Source organism: Denticeps clupeoides, chromosome 9, assembly GCF_900700375.1.
Source record: "Denticeps clupeoides chromosome 9, fDenClu1.1, whole genome shotgun sequence".
NCBI classification, from domain to species: Eukaryota; Metazoa; Chordata; class Actinopteri; order Clupeiformes; family Denticipitidae; genus Denticeps; species Denticeps clupeoides.
Window position 1 is genome coordinate 1,325,685 of NC_041715.1, and position 25,567 is coordinate 1,351,251.

A 25,567-nucleotide genomic window follows, 5' to 3' on the forward strand; every position below is an offset into this window, starting at 1 on the left:
GGAGAAATATCTAATAAAGCAAATACTTGTTTTACAGCACAGTTAGTCTTAATGTTCGATTTATCTTCCGATAATAAAGAAGCAGGGCTGCTACTAACAATCATTTTAATAATCAATTAATCTGTTGATTATTTTTTAAAATTATGAATAAATAAAAGCATTCATTTCCAACCCTTTATTCAAAAACAGAATCTTTAGAAAATCACGAATATAATGATAATTAAACACCAAAACATAACACCAAAAACATGCACATGTATGCTTTACTTGATCTGGCAAATATAGACTTTTTAAAATAAAGTGCCACCTGAGCTGGCGGAACAACAAATAATTTATGAAAAGAAATACAATACATATCAGAAAACTTAACAGAACTTGTCTCGTTGTACATTTTACTTCTGTTTTTCACGACCACGGGCTGACGGGGGAAGGAAGCGCAGAGACGGGACATCTGGGCAAATGGGATTTATTAATACGCACAAAAGAAAAAGGCACGAGGGACAAAACAAAGGAAGCCAAGAAAAACAAACCAACAGGCGTGTGGCGGTTGCCAGGAACTGAAATCAAAGTTCAGGATCCACATCGATGCATCAGTGTCGGTTCCTTCTAACAGGGCTCCAACCACGGATGCCTACCCAGCAGCACCTGTCCATGGTTAGAGCCCTGCTGTCAGGCTGAGTGCTGCCAGCTGGGGCTCCTGCTGCACCCAGACGTGGCACCGTTACTCTCCAACATGCATCTGTGTGTTTACCATGTAAAATCCAGAACTGGAACCAGACAGTCAGCACAATTCAGACCAAGCACTCTGTCAATCTTATGCTTCACAAGTTATTTGTGTGCATCTGGAGTTTCTCTCACGTCTCAACATTACCTTGAGCGGATTAAATACAGAGATTCTTGGATTCTACTGCCAAGCAGATTTATAATGATTTATAATACCCTTATTACACCTCGCAAAAATACTCTGGCATACTCCGAGCCTCCAGTACTGCTCGCCTGGTCCCTCCATCTCTGAAGGTAAAAGGAAGACACAGTAGGATATTTCAGTAAATAAAGAATCTATAAAGAAAAAATGAATGAAATCTCCTTTGACTTTCTTGAGTTTCACACGTCTAAAACACAAGACAAACATTAAAAATAATTTTATATCACGGTACAAATGATCTAATAATAAAATATAGAATCAAAGTTGTACTAGTATCCGATTAGCCCGTTTGTGTAGGGGGCGTGTCCATGTTCACACTAATGACGTGCAAAACAAATGTTTTACTGACTGGAACCATGTTGTATAGTTCACCGTGTACTATATTTCACTTGGAATATATACAACTATATTATTTTACTTGTTCCGTAACAACACATTCAGTAGTGACGGGGACAGTCCCCCTGGGGCATACCTGTCAAGTTTTGGATTTGAAAATAAGGGACATTTTCCTGCGCCCGCTACGAGCAGTCCCACCACCCCGACCAAGTCCCAGTGTCCCTTACATTTTAAGACGGGTGACAAAAAAGCTAAAATCACCACTTGTCAATCACTTCTAAACTTCAGCTGGCTTTATACACAGCTGCACCACTCCTGACCGCCATTATTGGACAAACTGATTAATCAGGTTTTTGCCACACAGCGTTGCCGTTTGTACCTCTGCACTTGTGACCTGGTCTGCCTCAGTGGCATTTCTCGTCACGAATGCTGACATCGGCCGGGCATGTTTTTGACATCATTCCTTCCCCCGTGTGCGACGCTAAAGTCGCGGTTACAAATGACTGTCCCCCACCCCGCTCTTCTTCATAAAAATACATTCGGTGTCCCATTGATCGCGGTATTGACACGAGGATTTAGTTTTTTTTTGGCAGGAGCGCCTTCCTTCTCTGTCCTGGCGTCCATCATCTGTCTGTTTCTTCTTCTTTTTTCCCGCGTCGTCACTCATCATCTCGTCATCTGACCTCACGCGCTAATCTCGCGAGAACTGCCACCTTCAGTACCTGTAGTAGCTACTGCAGGCGGCACTTATCGCGAGATTAGCGACACAACTCTGATTATTTTTTTAAATAACGCAGATTAAAATACGGGACATTTACGGGAAAACACTAATACGGGAGGACGGCGGGAAAGGAGGCTAAATTACGGGACTTTCCCGGCCAAACCGGGATACTTGACAGGTATGCCCTGGGGACACAGTCAGGCTTAAGCGTCCCGCTCAGGGACACGATGGTAGTAAGTGGGGTTTGAACCTGGAACTTTGTGCTCTTCCGGTTCAGACGCGAGCGTGTTAGCCAAGTGTAAAACACACCAATAATAATGATTAATAAAAAGTGAAAGTGGCAGTAATTTGATTTGGGACAAATAGCGTTGATAGATTGAAATAGATTGAAGAACAAGAGCCCAGAATTAATGTGATTGGCTGATATAATTTTTTTCAGCCAATCACAATGTTCTTAAGATCTTGTTCCTCAATCTGATTGGCTGAAAAAAAAGTGACATCATCAGCTTTTCTCTATTTAAGAGGTGAGCCGTGAAGAACTAAATCATTTCATATTTACGAGAGTTCAGTATAGAGGTAGAGAAATGAAGGCGTGGAAGAGGTTTGTTAGGTGGACCAAGCGTCGCTTCTTCAAGAAGAACGTTTCCGTTGAGCCCAAAATGACCGATCTGAACTCAGCTCAGATGGGTCAGTTTGAGGTGTTCGGGGAACAGGTCGGCACACTCGAGGCGGTGATGGAGACATTCCTGGAAAGGGATCCCGGTCATCGTAAAGAAGTGGAGGAGAGGTTCATGGCCTCCAATAATAATCTGGAGATGGCTATTCGTGACACGACAGAGAACAGCCTGGCTTTGCGTGAAGAGCTGAGGCAAGAGAGAGACAGTCAAATTGCCATCCAGGAGGCTGAGAATGAAGTAAAAGAAAGACTGAGAGAAGAACAAGATCTGGAACGGCTGCGATGTGAGGAGCTTGAAGCACAGCTGAACGTGGAGAGACACAACAGAGAAGAAGCAGAAAGGCGTTTCTGTAAAGTGAGAGAAACTGGAAAGCAGATGGAGATGGAGACACAGCTCCATACGCAGCTGGGGAACATGCAGGCTCTTTATGAAGAGACGCTGCAGAACAAGAAGAAGGAGCAGGAAACGCTGAGAAGTCAAATGACAGATGAGCAGAGCAGGAGAGAGAAAGCTGAAAAAGAGCTTGAAGCAAAAAGAGAAAGCAGGAAAGAGGCAGAGAGGCTTCTCCTGGAGACAGAGACAAAGTTCCGTCATCAGCTGGAGACCAAAGACAGTCTCCACGAGGAGACGCTCCAGCAAATGAAAAAGGAACTTGAGATGATGACAGCCGAACGTGACCATGAGCACAGAGCACGAGAAGAACTTGAAAAAGTGCTCCTTGAAGAAACATCTACCAGGAACGAACTGGAAAAACGTTTCCAGGACTTAAACAATAGAAGCAAGAGGCAGGAGATTGAGGAAACCCTGAAGGTCCTCCTCAGAAGGGAGGAGGAACTGTGTGGGCAACTCGAGCAGACAGCGGACATGAGAGCAACACTGGAGCATCTTCGAGAAGCTTCTCAAGGAGACGTGGAGAAAAGAAACCAGTACAAGAACCAGGCTGGCCAGATTCATCAGGGAGGCTGGCGAACAGGACGCAGCTATGCGGACATCGTAAAGGCGAGCGTAACATGAGCGTTATTACAAAATGCAAATACGCCAAATAAAGAATCTATAAAGAAAAGATGAATGAAATCTCCTTTGACTTTCTTGAGCTTCACACGTCCAAAACACAAGACAAACATTAAAAACCATGTTGTATAGTTCACTATGTACTATATTTCACTTGGGTTATATACAACTATATTATTTTACGTGTTGCGTAACAACACATTTACATTCAGTAGTGACGGGGACAGTCCCCCTGGGGACAGAGGGACACGATGGTAGTAAGTGGGGTTTGAGCCTGGGACTTTGTGCTCTTCCGGTTCAGACGCGAGCGTGTTGGCCAAGTGTAAAACACACCAATAATAATGATTAAAAAGTGAAAGTGTCAGTAAAAAAGAATCTACCTCTATGTACCATCCGACCTCTACAACTCATACAGGACGAAGCAGCACGACTGATGTTCAACCTTCCCAAGTTCTCCACACCGCCCCTCTGCTACGTTCCCTCCACCGGCTCCCAGTAGCTGCACCCATCAGGTTCTAAATACTGATGCTGGCCTACAAAGCCAAACATGGAGCAGCACCATCCTACCTCACAGCCCTTATTACACCTCACACTGCACCTGGTATACTCCGAGCCTCCAGTACTGCTCGCCTGGTCCCTCCATCTCTGAAGGTACGAGGAAGACGCTCATCTAGACTCTTCTCCGTCTTGGCCCCTCGGTGGTGGAATGAACTTCCAGCTCAGTCACTGAGCACCTTCACACGGCAGCTCAAGACCTTCCTCTTTAGAGAAGATTTAGATGAACTTGTAACCTTCTTACTGTCTTCTGTATAGAAACTAGAACAGAGTGAATAAAAAGATTGTATTCATTGTTGGGGGTCCTAGTGAACCAGAACTGACTGTCCCTGTAACAACTGACTGTAAGTCGCTCTGGATAAGGCTGTCTGGTAAATGCCGTAAATGTAAACAAAGTGATGAAGTATGGCACACAAGAGCAAATGCATACAACAATCATTTGGAAAATAATAAGTCATAAATTCACGCAACCGTCCCACAACCAGAAACAGTGACAATGGAAAAGGGTCTTTTCTGCTCTTGGGTCAAAGGTCCTTGCAAGAACGGCAGCTTGCAGACAGGTGTTCGGTACGGTGGGTTCGAGCAGCCTTTCATCATCCTAAGTGGAGACGGTGACAGGAGAACAATCAGAGCGGGGCGGTGACGGTGACGAATGAAGGAGAAGCGAGGATGAGCAGTCGGCCCCTGGCTACCGCTTTCACCGCCGCCGGCTCCTGTTCCCATTAATCACCACGCCCGCACAAAGGAGGCCGCAACCTGACGCCGGCGCGGCCCACTCATACCCGACGTGCAAACAACCACTGACGCTGCCGACCGGACAAAACCGTAGACGTCTAAACCCCCCCCCCGGCATTCCAGCATCACGAACGCTGAGCGAATTTGTGCACCGTGAGGGTGAAGCGGAAGCTGCTGCAGATGAGCAGGTGGCGACAGAAGACAGACATGAAGGTCGCGTACAGAGGTGCTGCCTTGAAAATGTCACGATGCAACATGATCGCTGTCACACTCGCCGTATTGGTGCGTTATAACACTATGATTTGCAATAAATAAATAAATAAAAGGGTTTTTAAAAAAATATATATATATTTTATTAAGTAAAAGTATAAGTTGCGTAAAAAATATGGATAACAGTGTTCGCAAAATTATTAATCTAACCAATTTTTAAAATATATATTTTTTTCACTTTAAAGTGAAGTGATTGTCATTGTGATATGCAGCAACACAGCACACGGTGCACACAGTGAAATGTGTCCTCTGTATTTAACCGTCGCCCTGTACAGTCGGACTTTTATTCCACAGCTTCGGCGAGAATCTTGTATTTTCGGCGTGTGCGCATTTCCCGCGGCGTCCACCAGAGGCCGCTGCTGCCGCGGGATCCACCGCCGCGCCTGGCGGTGTTTCGGTCCTGCAGCGCCACCTGGTGCCCGGCGAGGATATCGCAGGTGACGCCGACGAAGGAAACGGCGCAAACTTCGCTCAGGGCGCGACGTTGACAGAAAACGGCCCCGGCTGGACGTTCTTTTGCGAATAAAGGGTTTTTTCTGCAGCGCTGAAGCGTGCGGGGGGCTCGACGGGCCCACAGGTCAGCGCACAATAGCGCGCATCTCTGCTGAAGCGCCACTTTTTTGTGCTTTAAAAGCAGCTACAATGGCGATTGTGCCTCCCTGTGTCGCCAACATAGAGCCGTGCGAGGGTCGAGGACCGTGTCGTTTATACAATATCGGCACAAAACAGCTAATAAAGGAAGGCGGAGGTGGTTTCATGAACCACCTCACACAGGACGAGGTAAAGTCGGTTCCGTGTGGATAAATAAATGTACACTGGCGGTTTTAATCAGTTCTTTTCTCTCCCAACTTAAAGGCAGGAAAGTGAAGTCTTGCCCGTTTCTGTTGACAGGACCCTTCACCCTTTTGAGGTCTAATTTCCAAAAACCTGAAGCGGATCCTGTCGGAACCCGGCGGGCTTTAGGACGTGGCCGCGGGGCGGCGGTCGGTGCGGGGGTCACGTGACGGTAAAGTCGGTTCCGTGTGGATAAATAAATGAACACTGGCAGTTTTAATCAGTTCTTTTCTCTCCCAACTTAAAGGCAGGAAAGTGAAGTTCCTGTTGACAGGACCCTTCGCCCTTTTGAGGTCTAATTTCCAAAAACCTGAAGCGGATCCTGCCGGAACCCGGCGGGCTTTAGGACGTGGCCGCGGCGAGCAGTGCGTGGGTCACATGACGGTCACGTTCAAAAGAGAAAGTCGCAACATGAAATCAGCTGGGGGACGCGCGTAAAAGGGCGGCGCCGTGGGGACGCGGTGAAGGGGAGCGCTGCATCATGGGTTACGTCGCGCTGGTCCTCTTCATCTACCTGGCCGCCCACAGCCCGGTGAGTTTTAACATCCACAGGCGGCCGTAAGTGGGGCTTGAACCCGGGACCTTGTGCTCTCCTGGTTCGTACCTATCTAATCTCCGTGGTTTTCCATGTTCAGGGCACCGAGGCCGCTTCTTTCTCCATCGACCACAAAAACGACTGCTTCCTGAAGGATGGGAAGCCCTTCCAGTACGTCTCTGGCAGCATCCACTACTCCCGGATCCCCCGGTTCTACTGGAAGGACCGGCTGGTGAAGATGTACATGGCCGGACTGAACGCCGTTCAGGTGTAAGTGGTGCAGAGTTCAGAGGTGTAATGTCAGAAACGCGGTCTGATCGGACCCTGCCGGTGCAGGTACGTGCCCTGGAACTATCACGAGACGGTGCAGGGGGTCTACGACTTCCAGGGCGACAGGGACCTCGTCCACTTCCTGGACCTGGCCAATCAGACGGGCCTGCTGGTGATCCTGCGCCCGGGACCCTACATCTGTGCCGAGTGGGAGATGGTGAGACATGCTGGTTTAAAGCTGGTTTTATTACAGAATTCTCCATCTGTAGGAGTTCTAGCACATGTCTACATAACAACTTTTTCAATAAGCCTAGTGGTTAAGGAAGCGGCCCCGTAATCAGAAGGTTGCCGGTTCGAATCCCGATCCGCTAAGGTGCCACTGAGCAAAGCACCGTCCCCACACACTGCTCCCCGGGCGCCTGTCATGGCTGCCCACACAGGGTGATGGGTTAAATGCAGAGGACAAATTTCACTGTGTGCACCGTGTGCTGTGTATCACACGTGACAATCACTTCACTTTATTATAAGGATTTTTAAGTTTACCCCGTGCTGTATATTGTTGTGCCGTACAGGGCGGTTTACCAGCCTGGCTGCTTCAGAAGCCGAACATTATCCTCCGCTCTGCAGACTCAGGTACGCCGGCGTCTTGCGCGATGCGCGTTGTAAACGTTGCACGTGTTGAGGGATGTGAACGTTGCAGATTACCTCCAGGCCGTGGGCACCTGGCTGGCGGAGCTGCTGCCGAAGATGAGGCCCTGGCTGTACGGCAACGGGGGCAACATCATCACCGTGCAGGTGACCGCAGTCTCGTACCGACGTTCTTTTACGTGGCAAAAGACCGACTTCCGTGTAAATAAGCACCGAATAAATAAAAAAAATCCCGCCCGGTTTATTGATTTAAGACGACCTATCAAGCGCTTTGAGATTCTGCCATTGTGGAGCTGCACGAAATAAAATGTTCTGCGTGTTTGGAGTGAATACCAGACTTTTTCCAAGTTTCTTATGAGACGTTTTGTGTTTTAATTTACGTATAAAGTAAAAGAGGAACGAAACAGGGCGGCGGCAGCTGAGCGGACGAGGAAGTCGACTAAATTTAGACCAGACGCCCTTATCCAGAGCTCCTTACAGTCGGTAGTTACAGGGACAGTCCCCCCCTGGAGACACTCAGGGTTAGGTGTCCTGCTCAGGGACACGGTGGTAGTAAGTGGGGTTTGAACCTGGCTCTTCTGGTTCGTAGGCGAGTGTGGTACCCACTAGGCCACTACACAATGTATGTTGTGTAAGATTCCCAGCAACACGCTATTACGTATAATATGTGGGGCTCTCGCCCGCCGGACCAGGTGGAGAACGAGTACGGCAGCTACTTCGCCTGCGACTACAACTACATGCGGCACCTGCGCACCCTGTTCCGGTTCTTCCTGGGCGAGGACGCGGTGCTGTTCACCACCGACGGCAACACGGACCGCGAGATGGCGTGCGGGACGCTGCAGGGCCTGTACGCCACCGTGGACTTCGGAACCGGTAGGTCGGGGCGCCTTGCGGGAATTTCTCCAGCGACATAATATAAATAACCATCCGTTCTCGTTCAGACACCAACATAAGTCAAGCGTTCAGGCGGCAACGGAGGTTTGAACCCACCGGCCCTCTGGTGAGTCACAAAAATGGCTTCATTTTAGAATAAAATTCGTTTTTTTTTTTTTTGCACGTCCGCAGTATGCAGATTTTCAGTTTTTTTTAAGCTTTCAATGTTTCGCGTCGCGGTACAGAATCTGTTACGAGGCCCGCCTCTCTCGTCGTAAAAGCAAACGCGGTGGTAAATTACCCACCATGCCCCAGCAGCGCTATGAAAAGACATTTACATTTACAGCATTTATCAGACGTCCTTATCCAGAGCGACTTACAATCAGTATTTACAGGGACAGTCCCCCCCTGGAGACACTCAGGGTTAAGTGTCTTGCTCAGGGACACGATGGTAGTAAGTGGGATTTGAACCCAGGTCTTCTGGTTCATAGGCGAGTGTGTTACCCCGCTAGGCTACTACCACCCTAAGACGCCATTAAACAATCACCAATGAAAAATAGAAAAAAAAAAAACAGATATTTTGCTTTTAAAAATGAAACAATTATACAAATTACGCCAAAATAATTACAGTCATGCAGTAATTGTCCCAGAGAATGAAATTTGCATTCAGCCCCACATGTTGTGGTGGTATGTTACCGTTTTTGTATTCTGCCCTCTGATTGGCTGTTTTGGAATGTTCATTTTGCAGGTGAACTCCGAGTTCTACACCGGCTGGCTGGACCACTGGGGCGACGCCCACGCCGCCGTGGACCCGCAGAAGGTCAGCGGCGTGCTGGAGGACATGCTGGCCATGGGGGCCAGCGTCAACATGTGCGTACGTCGCCGTGAGAAACCCCGCGGTAATTTACCACCAGCGGCCGCTGACGGTTCATAGCACGCCGCTGTCGGTTCTCGTCACCGCAGGTACATGTTCGAGGGAGGAACGAACTTCGGATACTGGAACGGTGAGGGCAGGGCCTCGCGAAGCTCCACCGCGAGCGGCGCGGCGCGCAGCGTCTCAGCCTGTTTGTACATGTGCGTGAACAGGCGCCGACCTCGACTCGCGGTTCCGGGCCGTGGTGACGAGTTACGACTACGACGCGCCGCTGTCCGAGGCCGGAGACCCCACCGACAAACTGCTGGCCATCAGAGGGGTCATCAGCAAGGTCAGACACGAGTCTTCATCCTGGGGACAGCGGTGGCCTAGCGGTTAAGGAAGCGGCCCCGTAATCTGATGGTCACCGTCCCCACACACTGCTCCCCGGGCGCCTGTCATGGTGCCCACTGCTCACTCAGAGTGATGGTTAAATACAGAGGACAAATTTCACTGTGTGCATCGTGTGCTGTGCATCACTTCACTTTACACCTCCGTCTTACTGTTCTTCAGTTCCGCGACGTCCCCGTAGGGCCCATGCCGCCACCCTCTCCCAAGATGGCGTACGGCTTTGTGACGTTGCAGAAGGTGCGTATTTTACGTTTCTGAAGTTGGGTGGTTTCGTCTCGCGGTCCTGACGCGGCGTCCTCGTGCTGCTACAGGTCGGCACCGTCGCCGGTCTGCTGGACGTCCTGTCGCCACAAGGGCCCGTGGAATCCGGCCACCCGCTCACGTTCGAGGACGTGAAACAGGTTCAAACATTTTTAATAAAACCTGCGCCTGTTGGAAATGAGTTCGTATCGATATCGTGACTGCGTGTGTGCTTGTGTGTGTGCGTGTGTGCTTGTGTGTGTGTGTGTGTCTGCGTGTGTGTGTGTGTGTCTGCGTGTGTGTGTGTGTGTCTGCGTGTGTGTGTGTGTCTGCGTGTGTGACTGCGTGTGTGTGTGACTGCGTGTGTGACTGACTGCGTGTGTGTGTGTGACTGACTGCGTGTGTGACTGACTGCGTGTGTGACTGACTGCGTGTGTGTGTGTGTGTGACTGACTGCGTGTGTGTGTGACTGACTGCGTGTGTGTGTGTGTGTGACTGACTGCGTGTGTGTGTGTGTGTGTGACTGACTGCGTGTGTGTGTGTGTGTGACTGACTGCGTGTGTGTGTGTGTGTGACTGACTGCGTGTGTGTGACTGACTGCGTGTGTGTGACTGACTGCGTGTGTGTGTGACTGACTGCGTGTGTGTGTGACTGACTGCGTGTGCGCGTGTGACTGACTGCGTGTGCGCGTGTGACTGACTGCGTGTGCGCGTGTGACTGACTGCGTGTGCGCGTGTGACTGACTGACTGCGTGTGCGCGTGTGTGACTGACTGACTGTTGAGCGGTGACTGACTGACTGCGTGTGTGCGTGTGACTGACTGACTGCGTGTGTGCGTGTGACTGACTGACTGTGTGTGTGTGTGCGTGTGACTGACTGACTGTGTGTGTGTGTGTGTGTGTGTGTGTGACTGTGTGTGTGTGTGTGTGTGTGTGACTGACTGACTGTGTGTGTGTGTGTGACTGACTGACTGTGTGTGTGTGTGTGTGTGACTGACTGACTGTGTGTGTGTGTGTGTGTGACTGACTGACTGACTGACTGCGTGTGTGTGTGTGTGTGACTGACTGACTGACTGCGTGTGTGTGTGTGTGACTGACTGACTGACTGCGTGTGTGTGTGTGACTGACTGCGTGTGTGTGTGTGTGTGACTGACTGACTGCGTGTGTGTGTGTGTGTGACTGACTGACTGCGTGTGTGTGTGTGTGTGACTGACTGACTGCGTGTGTGTGTGTGTGACTGACTGTGTGTGTGACTGACTGTGTGTGTGTGTGTGTGTGTGTGACTGACTGCGTGTGTGTGTGTGTGTGTGACTGACTGCGTGTGTGTGTGTGTGTGTGACTGTGTGTGTGTGACTGTGTGTGTGAACTCTACTCAGTACTACGGTTATCTGCTGTACCGGACCAAGCTGCCAGCGAGCGCTCCGGAGGGGACGCCTCTCATCTCGCCGCTGAACGGGATCCGCGATCGGGCGTACGTCTCAGTCCGTGGGGTGAGACTTGTTTACTTTTAAACGAGGACGTTCGTCCCTGATGCACGTTCGTAAAGCCACCGATGCCCGGACAGGCGTACCAGGGCCTGCTGGAGAGGGACACCACCCTGGTGATGAACGTCACCGGCCAGCAGGGAGACCAGCTGGACGTCCTGGTGGAGAACATGGGCAGGGTCAACTTCGGCAACAAGATCAACGACCACAAGGCAAGTCCTGGACAAGGTCCGGTCTCCCGTCCTTCACGCCGTCTGCACGAAATGACCCCTTCCCACCCCACAGGGCATCTTGGGGCAACTCATCCTGGGGAACAAGGTCCTCACCGATTGGCTCATCTACCCCCTGGACATCGATGGTGCCATCGCCAGAGGTTGGCCACACTCGGGCAGCAGGCAGAGACGCCCGGAACCGGAGGAAGAACCGGACGCGGGACCAGGGTTCTACATGGGACGCTGGAGCCTAACGGCCTCGCCTGGGACACCTTCTTGAAGCTCACCGGCTGGACCAAGGTCGGTCGCCTACGGTTTGTAATCGCGCTGTTCCGCGGCAGAACCCGCTGACGCGTCCGCGTGTCCCGTCCTGTCCCGTCCCCCAGGGCCAGGTGTGGATCAACGGCGTGAACCTGGGCCGCTTCTGGCCCCGGCGCGGCCCCCAGCAGACGCTGTACATGCCGGGGGCCCTGCTCAGCGCCACCCGGCCCAACAACGTCACCGTCCTGGAGCTGGAGGGGGCGCCGGCGCAGCCGCGGGTTCTGTTCATGGACCGTCCTCAGCTCAACGGCACGCAGGAGAAGTCCTGAAGGACGAGGAACCGGACGGAATGTGATTTAAACTGACCGGCACGTGGAGGAGAGTAAAGGTCACCGCGCACCGCGCCTTATACTGTAAATAAAGCCGCTTCTGAAAAACCACTTCCACCATTTATTACAAGTTGTCGTTTGGACCTGGAATGGACCGACGCGACGGGTTCTGGTTTGTTCTCAAAGTTCCCGTATTTCAAACGGGGTCACAGGTCACGGTCCGGCAGCCGGGTCGTGGGCCTTGCGGTGCGCCTGCACGCAGCGAGGGGCGCAGAAGGAGAAGTCCAGGTACCGGAAGGGCACCTTATTCAGCAGGGACTCTCCACACTGCCAGCAGCGTCTGGCGGGCAACCAAAAAAACAAAAAAGTAAATGAAAAATTTAGTATTTAGAACAAAATATTTCGTTTTTTTTTTTTTTTTTTTTTTTGGTGAAATTTAAAATCAGCTGTCTGGACATAACTCTATGGACGCGTCACCTGATGTTGCTGATGTCGCATCCTGCGGCCGCCTTCTGTTCTGCTAAACGCCGCTCTGCGGCCAGAGCCCTCTGGAGCGTTCGGTGAGGTCAGAGGTCAATCATTGACAGACAGAGAGGTAAAGAAACCCAGTTGACAGTTCAGCAGGAAGCCCTTTGGTAATATTTCAGCCAACGGGAGGAACCGGACGAGCGCCAACGCTACCTTCTCTCGATCGCTCAGAGCGGCAAACCTCCTCCTCTCCTCCTCCTCCGCCTCCTCTTTCCTCTTCACCTCCTTCTGCTCTCTCTCCTTCTGCCTCCGGGCAGCTTTCTGCGCTTTCTTCTTCTCCGCTTTCTTCGCCTCGATGTCTGAGGTCAGGGGGGCGGGCACCTGAAACGCGCAGAAGACGCTTCTCCGAATCAGAAAACCGTTATTTACATTTACAGCATTTACCAGACGCCCTTAACCGAAGTGACTTACAATCAGCCCTCTACACCACCTAGTTACCCACTTGGCCACTACCACCCACTATACCACCTAGTTACCCACTAGACTACTACCACCCTCTATACCCCCTAGACCACTACCGCCCTCTATACCACCTAGTTACCCACTAGGCTACTACCACCCTCTATACTACCTAGTTACCCACTAGGCTACTACCGCCCTCTATACCACCTAGTTACCCACTAGACTACTACCACCCTCTATACCCCCTAGACCACTACCGCCCTCTATACCACCTAGTTACCCACTAGGCTACTACCACCCTCTATACCCCCTAGACCACTACCGCCCTCTATACCACCTAGTTACCCACTAGGCTACTACCGCCCTCTATACCACCTAGTTACCCACTAGGCCACTACCTCCCTCTATACCATCTAGTTACCCACTAGGTCACTACCGCCCTCTATACCACCTAGTTACCCACTAGGCTACTACCACCCACTATACCACCTAGTTACCCACTAGGCCACTACCTCCCTCTATACTACCTAGTTACCCACTAGGCTACTACCGCCCACTATACTACCTAGTTACCCACTAGGCCACTACCTCCCTCTATACTACCTAGTTACCCACTAGGCTACTACCGCCCACTATACTACCTAGTTACCCACTATACCACCTAGTTACCCACTAGGCCACTACCTCCCTCTATACTACCTAGTTACCCACTAGGCCACTACCTCCCTCTATACTACCTAGTTACCCACTAGGCTACTACCGCCCACTATACTACCTAGTTACCCACTAGGCCACTACCTCCCTCTATACTACCTAGTTACCCACTAGGCCACTACCTCCCTCTATACTACCTAGTTACCCACTAGGCTACTACCGCCCACTATACTACCTAGTTACCCACTATACCACCTAGTTACCCACTAGGCTACTACCGCCCTCTATACTACCTAGTTACCCACTATACCACCTAGTTACCCACTAGGTTACTACCACCCTCTATACCACTACCGTCCTCTATACTACCTAATTACCCACTAGGCTACTACCACCCTCTATACCCCCTAGACCACTACCGCCCTCTATACCACCTAGTTACCCACTAGGCCGCTACCACCCTGTTATTTATCGTGGAGTGCAGCGTCGGTACCTGCGCTTTGCCGTAATCGTATTTGTCAGGATGCTCGGCCATGTATTTGCGGAACGCGTTCCTGGTGTCCTTCTCCGGAGCCACGTTGTACGGAGTCTGTCCTTTCCTGTCCCTGCATTTAGAAAAACACGACAAGGACGGGGATTTGGAACAGCACCGACGGTGAAGTAGCGGCAGGTGAGTGAACTTTTCTATCTAGTGTGTGTGTGTGTGTGTTATCGTTACAGCCACATCTACTCACTTTCCACTACTTTGCAGCATAAATTACACATTCGATAGATGAAAAGATTAGACATGAAACGATCGTACCACCGTCGGTTGAAACAAGAATTTAATATTTATATGTATAGTCATGTTTGTAAATTCTGATCATTTTGGCTCTATACACAACCACCACATATGGATTTTAAATGAAACGAACACGAAGTGGTCGCAAATTAACAACCATAACAAACATAAACCAAACGCTCAACTGGACGCTGGAATCCTGCCGTTAGAGCACGCCGCGTTCGGGTCATTTCTAATCCGCCGTGGTGGTGTGTAGAACGAAAGAAAAAGGTCAGAATTGTGTCGATGTCCCGGTATTATTTATGGGCCGGTCTGTAAGTCTGCGTTTCATGATTCGTACTTGCAGGCCGGGTCACTTCCTGCATCCAGCAGGACCCTGATGGCGCCCCTCTGACCCGCCGCCGCCGCCACGTGCAGCAGCGTGAAGCCGGCGTCGTCGACGGGCCGGTTGAGGGAGGTCGCGGCGTCGGCGCCGTGTTCGGCCGGCAGCAGCAGGAGGGCGTGTAGAGCGGCCAGGTCTCCGGTCTTACAGGCCGTGTAGAGGGCGTCCCGTAAACCGAATTCCCACTGCTCATCAACCCCGCCCCCTTCACCTACACACACACAGACAAAAATGGCCGCTTTCAAACAGACGTTTGCAGTGTTTGTATTCGCCGTTCCGACAGGATCTCCTGCAGGTTACAGTCGATCCTGTACAGGACATGGCGGCGCGCGTGGTGACCCCGTACCCTGCAGGGGACGGGAACTCGGCCCTCTGCTCCGCTGCCTCCTCGGGTGGGGTGGCGGCGTCTCCACCTCCGTCTGCTGCTGATCTGCCACGCCCTTCTCGTTCAGCCCTGATAACGTACATACAGGCAGGGGATTGTTGGTTCAAATTAAACGTTTACATTTACAGCATTTACCAGACGCCCTTATCCAGAGCAACTTACAATCAGTAGTTACAGGGACACTCAGGGTTAAGTGTCCTGCTCAGGGACACGATGGTAGTAAGTGGGGTTTGAACCTGGGTCTTCTGGTTCATAGGCGAGTGTGTTACCCGCTAGGCCACTATCACCCTCTATACCACCTAGTTACCCGCTAGGCTACTACCGCCCTCTATACTACCTAGTTAGATTAGATTAGATTAGATTCAACTTTATTGTCATTACACATGTACAAGTACAGGGCAACGAAATGTAGTTTAGGTCTAACCAGAAGTGCAATAAGCACTTATATAAATATACATAAAGTGATATGTGCAGGAGTAGTATAGTGCAGTGATTATCAGGAGTGTATGGGGGGGGGGGCAGAGGAGTTCAGCAAGGAAACAGCTCTGGGAAAAAAGCTGTTCCTAAGTCTGCTGGTTCTTGTCCGTGGTAGCCTGAACCGTCTGCCTGAAGGCAGGAGAGAGAACAGTTCGTGGGCCGGGTGGGAGGAGTCCTTAAGAATACTGTGAGCTCGACGCAGACAGTGCTTCCTCTGGATTTCCTCAATGGATGGAAGTGGAGTCCATGTGATGCGCTGGGCAGTTTTCACCACCCGCTGCATCGCCTTACGCTCAGCAACAGTGCAGCTTCCATACCACACTGTGAGACAGCTGGTAAGGATGCTCTCTATTGTAGAGCGGTAGAAGTTCAACAGGATGGTAGTGGGTAGCTGCTTCTTTTTTAATGTTCTCAAGAAGAAGAGGCGCTGGTGAGCCTTCTTGACCAGGCTGGAGGTGTTAATGCTCCAGGACAGGTCCTCTGAGATGTGGGTCCCCAGGAACTTGAAGGATGTAACAGGCTGCACAGTCATCCCATTGATGTGGATGGGATCATGCGAGCCTCTTCTCTCCCTCCTGAAGTCCACAATGAGCTCCTTGGTCTTGGTGGTGTTTAGGAGAAGATTATATTCTGTGCACCAGGTGGCCAGATGCTGGACCTCCTCCCTGTAGGCAGTCTCATCGTTGTTGTCGATGAGACCTATCACCGTGGTGTCATCTGCAAACTTAATAACGGAGTTTGATCCATGCATAGGTCGGCAGTCGTGGGTGAAGAAGGAGTAGAGGAAGGGGCTCAGCACACAGCCCTGTGGTACACCAGTGTTGAGCGTGACAGTAGTGGAGCGGATGTGGCCTGACCTTACATGCTGTGGTCTGCTGGTCAGAAAGTCCATAATCCAGTTGCAAAGTGAGGTGTTGATGTCCAGGGCTCTAAGTTTAGAGATGAACTTAGAGGGGATGACAGTGTTAAATGCTGAGCTGAAATGTACAAACAGCATCCGTGCATATGTGTTTTGCTTGTCCAGGTGTGTGAGTACAGAGTGCAGCGCTATGGAGACGGCATCCTCTGTGCTCCTATTGCTACGGTACGCAAACTGGTGTGGGTCCAGGGTTGGTGGGAGAAAGTCCCTCAGATGTCCCAGGACTAACCGCTCGAAGCACTTCATAATTATGGGTGTGAGTGCTACAGGGCGGTAGTCATTCAGGCATGTTGGGCTAGAATGTTACCCACTAGGCTACTACCGCCCTCTATACCACCTAGTTACCCACTAGGCTACTACCGCCCTCTATACCACCTAGTTACCCACTAGGCTACTACCGCCCTCTATACTACCTAGTTACCCACTAGGCTACTACCGCCCTCTATACTACCTAGTTACCCACTAGGCTACTACCGCCCTCTATACCACCTAGCTACCCACTAGGCTACTACCCCCCTCTATACTACTTAGTTACCCACTAGGCTACTACCGCCCTCTATACTACCTAGTTACCCACTAGGCTACTACCGCCCTCTATACCACCTAGTTACCCACTAGGCTACTACCGCCCTCTATACCACCTAGTTACCCACTAGGCTACTACCGCCCTCTATACTACCTAGTTACCCACTAGGCTACTACCGCCCTCTATACCACCTAGTTACCCACTAGGCTACTACCGCCCTCTATACCACCTAGCTACCCACTAGGCTACTACCCCCCTCTATACTACTTAGTTACCCACTAGGCTACTACCGCCCTCTATACTACCTAGTTACCCACTAGGCTACTACCGCCCTCTATACCACCTAGTTACCCACTAGGCTACTACCGCCCTCTATACCACCTAGTTACCCACTAGCCTACTACCGCCCATAAATATCCTCTATACTATTGTCATGGTATGTTGTTGACTCCACATTATTTTGCTCCCCCCAGTTTTCACGATTACATGAAGGAATAGAAGTATACAGGCGGTTACCCAGCGTACCTTCTCTCTCTTCCCCGTCCTGCAGCCGTTTCTCCTTCCTCCGCTTGCGCCTCCTCCTCGGTGGGTGAATCTCGTGCTCCCTCAGGTCCAACGTGCCCACAGTCTCCTCCACCACGAGGAGCTGAGTGGAGGAGTCGTCGTCCTCCTCCGAGCTGCTCTCCACCTGCTCCTTTCCTGCAGGAGAGATGAAGAGAGACGAATATCTTCATTACCATCATCCGCCGTGGCGACGCGAGCCATTCCGGTAAACTCGCCTGCGTTCTCCTGCTCACCGGTCGCCCGAGACGCAGATTTGGATCTGCTCTTCTTCCACGCGGTCTTCTGCGGGGTCACGATGCTGGAGACGGGCGTGTCCCTCCCTGCGAAACAGAACAGAGCTTTTCAACACGGAGAAGCATCTCCTCCCTCTGGTGCTCACCTCGCTGTGGCCACACCCACCATACACCTGCACCGTGGAGAGGACGTCGTGGACGCGCCGGACCTCTCGGAACGTGGCCCGGCGCGTGGCGAAGGGGACGGTCCGCACCCTCGGGTCGGCCTTGTCGAGGGGTGGCGTGCGTCCCCCGAGGAAGATGGCTTTGTTGTGGCTGGGGGCGCGCAGGAAGATGGCGCTGGCGCCTCTCAGGTGGTCCGACCAGCTGTCCAGCAGGTCCTGGATGTCCTGGACAGAAGAAGAGTAGAATAGATCTGTACACTTCTTGTTTCTTGTGTAATATATAATATTTTTTATATAAGTTACACGCGACCCTACTTTAGTCAGGGCGGCTTCGTTGTATCGCCTCAGCGAAGCGCCGGCTGATTTGGGGGCGTGGCTGCGGTTCTGGCCGTCTCGGAGGCCCTGGGCGGTTCCTCGCTTGGCTCGGACCGTGTACCGGTGGAACGTCTTGTGCTGGAGGACCTCTTTCCTGCAAACGCAACACGGATCAGGTCCCGAGACGCCACGCAGGTCGCGTCACCACGGCGTCGGAATTCCGCTCGGAGCTGACCCCTGGAAGACGGCGCCGGCGAAGTGGCCGCCTCCGGTCATCAGAACGACCCACACGGACTTGCTGCTGGTCCCCAACAGCGCCGCCGCCGGGTCTCCGCGTTCCCCGCTCTGAGGAGGGGTGGAAGGTAGACGAGCGGCTCGTCACGTGGCGGTGAAAGCGCCACGATTGGGAGCGGGCCGTGGTACCGACCTTCTTACTCTGCAGAACGCAGCGGTGGACCGACAGGTAGCGTCCCTGGGCGTTCTGGAGCACCAGCTTACTCGAGAGACGTCCGGAGGTCAAGTCCCTGTCAGCGGTGTCCGAATCGGACTCCTCCGAGTCGGAACCAGATATGCTGGACACGTCACCTGCACGAAGGAAACGTTTTTACCTTTACGGTCCATGACGCTGAAATAACGATTCATTTGTTAAATACATAACGTCCAGCAGAAGGCGTGTCCCTCACCTGCACCCGTCTTCGTCTCGAAGTCCTCGGCGGAGACCGGTGGACGGCCCGCCAGCCGCTGTCTCAGGTTGAACCTGTGCCAGTCCAGCTTGTAATGTTCTATCTGCACACCGTGCCAAGCGAACAAAACGAGTTTATAGATCCGAACTCTGTACGTTTCTGTATAAAATGGCGAATAAAAAAACGTCCGATTCCATCTCCATACGACACCAGTTAGTGTTCATTCGCACCTGCTCTTCACGGCTGTCGAAGGGCGACTGGCAGGCGGAGCAGAGCATCCTGTCCGACACCTCGGCAGGTCCGAGCTCCTTCCGGCCATCGTCTGAAGGTGGGTGGACCACAGCTGTGGGGCAGAAGATCGCTTCATACCTTCAGACCTTCATAACAACTGCTCCAACTTACACGCTTAATGCTTTTAAAGGTAGGTTTGGGGCAGTGGTGGCCTAGCGGTTAAGGAAGCGGCCATGTAATCAGAAGGTTGCCGGTTCGAATCCCGATCTGCCAAGGTGCCAAGCACCATCCCCACACACTGCTCCCCGGGCGCCTGTCATGGCTGCCCACTGCTCACTCAGGGTGATGGGTTAAATGCAGAGGACAAATTTCACTGTGTGCACCGTGTGCTGTGCTGCTGTGTATCACATGTGACAATCGCTACACACTTTTAAAAAAAAAAGGTTATTTCACTGGAAATCACCTCCAAAAAATGAGAAAAGTCTGAATATGCAGGACGAGTCTTATCTAATATTCACACGAGTCTTATCTAATAAAGAACAGAGAGACCTTCATTATGAGGAAGCAGCTGGAGATCTGGATCGCCGACCTCCTGCAGACCCTCCACCAGGAGCAGGTCCTCGGGAACGTCGAACAGCGAACGGCTCTCCGGGACCGACATGTCCTGTCAGGGTACTTCCTGAGACTTTTAATAGCTTTTAATGCACATGCGGCTCTGAGCTTCTGTAAGGTGCCCCAGCTGGAAACCTCAGATAGAAACCTGTCATGTCAGCACATGGCTCCTTCGTCAGGAGGAACACGTGACGGCTAACGCTAACAGGGCAGCTAACAGCTGTTCTCCTGACCTACACACGAAGACACGCGTCAAACTCCGCGGATATTAAACTCCGAGCGGCGTTCCGTCCGTTTCACACGGAGACCGCTGCGGCCAAGAGGCTCAAAAGCACCAGAAACACCAGAAAGCCGCGTCCTGCGGGGACACCGGAAGTCCCGTGTGGGGAGGCGCGGGAAACCTGGTCACGTGTACCGACGGGAGCCAATCAGGCCACGTGACGTCAACGTTAACTTTAACAACAGCAATGAATATACCAAATATTAAATGTAACATACCAAATTAATGCTATTAATGTTAACATGACATCGTTGCAAAAAGGTACACAATGTAGGTGACCCAGCTGTTTAAAGAGAACTTACATCACATTAGATCATCGTCTGCTTATTTGAACAGAAGTTCCTGTAATGCCTTGCGTTCCACCAGGGGGCGCAGACGGACCCAGTCACTACATTTACATTTACATCATTTACCAGACGCCCTTATCCAGAGCGACTTACAATCAGTAGTTACAGGGACAGTCCCCCCCTGGAGACACTCAGGGTTAAGTGTCCTGCTCAGGCACACGATGGAAGTAAGTGGGGTTTGAACCTGGGTCTTCTGGTTCATAGATGAGTGTGGTACCCACTAGGCTGGGGAGAACCCGCACCAGCCCAGGACAGACCTCCAACCTGCCAATAATGCTACAATACTCCTGCTTCTCTTATTCTCCTTAACAATCCTGCAGTTAGTCAATATCATGAAAAGTGGGTTCTCCAGGCGGCACATACTTATTCTGCGTACTTCATACAGGCATTTTTATTCGTATCAGATATAACGAAACAGGTCAAGTCATTAAACACGCACACCTCAAACACACAAAGTCATGCACATCTCTCATACATTTTATTCCAGCGTGATCATGGGGCAAGGAAGTGGACCCGTAATCAGAACACGCTGCGCCGCGGGTCACCTGTCCTGGCCGCCCACTGCTCACCAAGGGTAGGAGTATAGTGGGGTAACACACTCGCCTGTGAACCAGAAGACCCAGGTTCAAACCCCACTTACTACCATCGTGTCCCTGAGCAGGACACTTAACCCTGAGTGTCTCCAGGGGGGGACTGTCCCTGTAACTACTGACTGTAAGTCGCTCTGGATAAGGGCGTCTAATAAATGGGTGATGGTTAAATACAGATGCAGTCACTTCATAATTTACTTGTTTGCTGTGAAGGAAGATGTGTCCTTGCTTTTCTGCATTACTGGTTGTGTAAATATGTACGCTGTAATGCCTTTTATGTTTATGTCTGATATAAACATATGCTGGTGCTGTCCCGGCCCGTCTGTCAAATATTCAATATATCAATGTGGCCCCTGAGCTAAAAATCTGTGTATATTTTCTCGGCTGGTGTATTCTCTAACCTGTATTCTCTGTCCCTGAATGTTCATTTTGACACCTGCATTGTTTGAGGACACTTGTCTCCTGTGCAGCAGCATGTTGGGCATTTTTTGCATGTCTGTTGCATGCTGGGAATAAACACTGGCAGCTATGGCATGAGCGAGACACACCCTGGATCCATGATGATGTACGTCTGTACGTGGGGACACGTCTCTACGCGTGTCCAACAAAACTAACTCAACAACGTTTAAAACCACGAACTGCGATGAACACAACTTCAACGCTGTCATCATTTATTTCAGAAGTTTTTAATACATTTGAAATTATACAGCTGTGGCATGACGTGAAATGATAAAGTGGAAAAACCGGTTAATCCAGTGAGATCCGGTGAAAACCAGACCTCAGGCTCCAATTCCTGTTAGAACTCATGTTGGAAGCACGGGGAAGGTTGACAACTTAGAGATGGCCGTGACAACAGAACTGAACTAAATGAGTTGGATTTTAATATTATTATTGGCATTAAGCTGCGTGCATCTCGAATGGAGCTCAGGTGAGTGAAGAAAGGGTTAAAAAAGTATAATTTATTGTTTTATGTTCATTTCTAAATGGATCCGCCCTTCTAGATTCAGCTCAGATTTATTTAACGTACATTATGATCAGAGTTGAAGTTTACATGCTGAAATGATTGTTCATGCAGAACATCACAGTCTGGAGTTTCTGTACGGAGCGCCGCTAGAGCCAAACGGTCACCCACGTATTCACCACATGATTGTGTTCGACGGCATCGTCGTCTTTTCCTGTGATGATGACAGACAGGGAGACCATCCCGGACAGGCCTGGACGAAGCAGATGTTCGATCTGAAGAAAGAAAACTACTGCAAAAGCCAGTACAGTCGACAACTCGGACAAATGAAGGATTTACAGAATAAAATCAGTAATGCAGCAGGTTGGACCAAAACTATGTAATGTTCACAGTTCATATAATCGTCCCTTCATGCAGCGTGAATGTGTTCAGTTGGGTGTCGTATATATATAAATATATAAAATTTGTTCAGTAGCTTAAAGTGTCATTTCTTCCTGTGATCTTATGCAGGTTTTGTCCAGAGACGCCGCGGCTGCACTGGCAACAGGTCAGAGGTCACAAGTTTTGACAAATGGGGTCTAAATGGTGACGACTTTCTGACCTTCAACACCACGACCCAAACATGGGAACCTGATTCTGAACTGGCTGCTCCAGTAGCTTCAAACTGGAACCAGAACAGTTACTGGAATCTTGTAGATGGTGAATTCAGAAGCAGTTGCAACAAATCTCTTCTCGAGTTTGCAGAAAGAAAAGCAGCAGGGACAAAACAAGCAACAATTATGAGTAAGTCCCTAACGGGAAAGTCCAAAAGGGAAAATTTACAATGGACAAAATCTCTGATGAGGGATTGTTTGCATTTCTTTAGCTGAAGGTACGTCCAACCATACTGTTGATGGAGGATTTAACAGGAACTTCATAGTTGAGATAGTTCTGCTGCCTGCGGCTGCTGCTGCTGTTTTCTGCCTTTCACTTTTGGTCCATTACAAGAAAAGGCAGATTCAAATAAACAGAGGTGAGGCTCCATGGAGAAGTTGGATACGGCAAGTGTGTGAATATTCGCCCATATAGTCGATGGCCACAGAAATGTGTCTAGTGCTCACACTTCTCGGACATCAGAGACCCGATAGGTGGTGTTTTTTCTGCAGTTCTACCCTAAATTTTACTCACTTCAGGGTTCTTCCAACTTTTCCTACAGGTCAGCAGCCCAAGAATGTTGAGGAGAACAAACTAAATCTGCTCCACTTCTCCAAAGTCGACCCGAAGTCACCAGAAGAGTTTCACCTGCAGGAAGTGACTGTTTAACTTGAGTAGAGAACAAAGGGGACAAGCAGCACTCAATATGAGTTACTTTAGATGACAAATTCTGTGAATTTAAAGGACACATCATGACTGTGTGCTGCTATGTGACATATTCTTTTGTCACTTTATTCAATCCAAACACGTCAGTTCTGATCAGTAACTAGTCTTTATTTCTCTACCATGTACATTTCATGTATAAAATGGATCCTGGTGGAGGAGAGAAGGTCTGTATTTCTCACTAACGCTGGATAGTAAAGTTTACTGCAGACCTGTGTGTTTTTTGTGTGTTTTTGTTTTGGGTTACCTGGGTAACGTCCCGTCCGGGGTGGAAGCACGTGATCTCGCAGCTGATGAGTGCAGGGAGAAACGGAAATGGGGAGAACCCCAGAAGATGTCTGAAAGAGGCGAAGTGTTGTAGTTGAGGGATTTTTGTATGTGGAATAGGTAGGGGTTTGTGTATTTGTAGTATAGAGGCTGGTAGTAGCCTAGTGGGTAACTAGGTAGTATAGAGGGTGGTAGTAGCCTAGTGGGTAACTAGGTGGTATAGAGGGAGGTAGTAGCCTAGTGGGTAACTAGGTGGTATAGAGGGTGGTAGTGGCCTAGTGGGTAACTAGGTGGTATAGAGGGCGGTTGTTGCCTAGTGGGTAACTAGGTAGTATAGAGGACGGTAGTAGCCAATGGCTAACTAGCTAGTATAGGGTGCGGTAGTAGCCTAGTGGGTAACTAGGTGGTATAGAGGGCGGTTGTTGCCTAGTGGGTAAATAGGTAGTATAGAGGGTGGTAGTGGCCTAGTGGGTAACTAGGTAGTATAGAGGGTGGTAGTGGCCTAGTGGGTAACTAGGTAGTACACAGAGTGGTAGTAGCCTAGTGGGTAACTAGGTGGTATAGAGGACGGTAATAACCTAGTGGGTAACTAGGTAGTATAGAGGGTGGTAGTAGCCTAGTGGGTAACTAGGTAGTATAGAGGGTGGTAGTAGCCTAGTGGGTAACTAGGTAGTATAGAGGGTGGTAGTAGCCTAGTGGGTAACTAGGTAGTATAGAGGGTGGTAGTAGCCTAGTGGGTAACTAGGTGGTATAGAGGGCGGTTGTTGCCTAGTGGGTAATTAGGTAGTATAGAGGATGGTAATAGCCTAGTGGGTAACTAGGTGGTATAGAGGGCGGTAGTAGCCTAGTGGGTAACTAGGTAGTATACAGGGTGGTAGTAGCCTAGTGGGTAACTAGGTGGTATAGAGGACAGTAATAGCCTACTGGGTAACTAGGTAGTATACACGGTGGTAGTAGCCTAGTGGGTAACTAGGTAGTATAGAGGTCGGTAATGGCTTAGTGGGTAACTAGGCAGTATAGGGGTGGTAGTAGCCTAGTGGGTAACTAGGTAGTATAGAGAGCAATAGTAGCCTAGTGGTAACTAGGTAGTATAGGGGGTAATAGTAGCCTAGTGGGTAACTAGGAGGTATAGAGGGTGGTAGTAGCCTAGTGGGTAACTAGGTGGTATAGGGGGTGATAGTAGACTAGTGGGTTACACACTCGCCCGCCTATGAACCAGAAGACCCAGCTTCAAACCCCACTTACTACCATCGTGTCCCTGAGAAAGACACTTAACCCTGAGTGTCTCCAGGGGGGGACTGTCCCTGTAACTACTGGTTGTAGGTCGCTCTGGATATGGAGGGTAAATGCCGTAAATGTAAATGTAGGTTATATTCTTCTGAGCCTTTGTCGCAGTAGCCATGTTTGGGCAATAAAGCTCCCTCAGTGTCCTCGCTCCTTCGGCTGCTCGGCCCCTCACACAAACTTTCAGAAAAATCCTTGACTTTACATGCAGCGACTTGCTCTCCTGGTTTTTCTGACCTGTCACTGCTGAAAAACAAAAGCAGGCCCAAACCGCCAATGTCATGTGACCATGACTCGAACCGACTTTTATGAAGAGGTAGAGAAGGCATCACTTGTTTCAGAAAAGACATATAAGAAGGATATTGCCAAGCACACAGTTTTACCACAGCTGGCATAATTCTATTCATTATAATGTTATATTTGCATTTTTTTGGGCTTATATATTTTA

General features: G+C 50.3%; 3 protein-coding genes across 11 annotated transcripts in view; 2 read left to right on the plus strand and 1 right to left on the minus strand.

Annotated features, from left to right (window-relative positions):
* The first annotated feature begins 5,659 nt into the window (after positions 1–5,659).
* On the plus strand, positions 5,660–12,286 carry glb1l (galactosidase, beta 1-like). The gene is given in 19 exon segments (XM_028992361.1): positions 5,660–6,010; positions 6,122–6,236; positions 6,312–6,596; positions 6,700–6,869; positions 6,936–7,086; positions 7,442–7,502; positions 7,570–7,664; positions 8,210–8,390; positions 8,459–8,517; positions 9,139–9,260; positions 9,354–9,394; positions 9,477–9,595; positions 9,817–9,891; positions 9,966–10,055; positions 11,269–11,382; positions 11,457–11,588; positions 11,662–11,839; positions 11,842–11,888; positions 11,975–12,286. Coding segments are annotated over 17 exon segments (1,890 nt in total). The 5' UTR covers positions 5,660–6,010; positions 6,122–6,236; positions 6,312–6,545; the 3' UTR covers positions 12,179–12,286.
* ankzf1 (ankyrin repeat and zinc finger peptidyl tRNA hydrolase 1) lies at positions 12,280–20,411 on the minus strand. 2 transcript variants are annotated; one of them, XM_028992356.1, is made up of 15 exons: positions 19,972–20,411; positions 19,422–19,534; positions 19,192–19,294; positions 18,936–19,093; positions 18,744–18,853; positions 18,509–18,662; positions 18,196–18,418; positions 18,030–18,116; positions 17,758–17,931; positions 15,272–15,379; positions 14,884–15,136; positions 14,256–14,367; positions 12,860–13,027; positions 12,656–12,726; positions 12,280–12,518 (listed from the first exon to the last, which is right to left on the minus strand). In XM_028992356.1, the coding sequence occupies exons 1-15, from the start codon at positions 20,081–20,083 to the stop codon at positions 12,392–12,394; spliced, it is 2,073 nt and encodes a 690-aa protein (XP_028848189.1). In that variant the 5' UTR covers positions 20,084–20,411; the 3' UTR covers positions 12,280–12,391. The 2 variants fall into 2 exon arrangements, with proteins under 2 accessions (XP_028848189.1, XP_028848188.1); XM_028992355.1 differs by having other exon boundaries at positions 18,012–18,116.
* Positions 20,412–22,046: 1,635 nt separating this feature from the next.
* LOC114797442 (uncharacterized) overlaps positions 22,047–25,567 on the plus strand; it is a 32,697-nt gene continuing 29,176 nt past the window's right edge. For 7 of the 8 annotated variants that reach the window (XR_003750858.1, XR_003750861.1, XR_003750860.1 and 4 more), the window contains exons 1-3: positions 22,047–22,179; positions 22,327–22,575; positions 22,723–22,911. Coding sequence is in view for 4 of the 8 variants with exons in the window: in XM_028992412.1 (XP_028848245.1) it covers positions 22,119–22,179; positions 22,327–22,575; positions 22,723–22,911 (499 nt within the window). In the remaining 4 variants the exon portion in view is untranslated. Of the gene's footprint in view, positions 22,180–22,326; positions 22,576–22,722; positions 22,996–23,077; positions 23,225–23,407; positions 23,955–25,567 lie in introns of those variants that run through there. The other variant, XM_028992413.1, reaches the window with a different exon arrangement.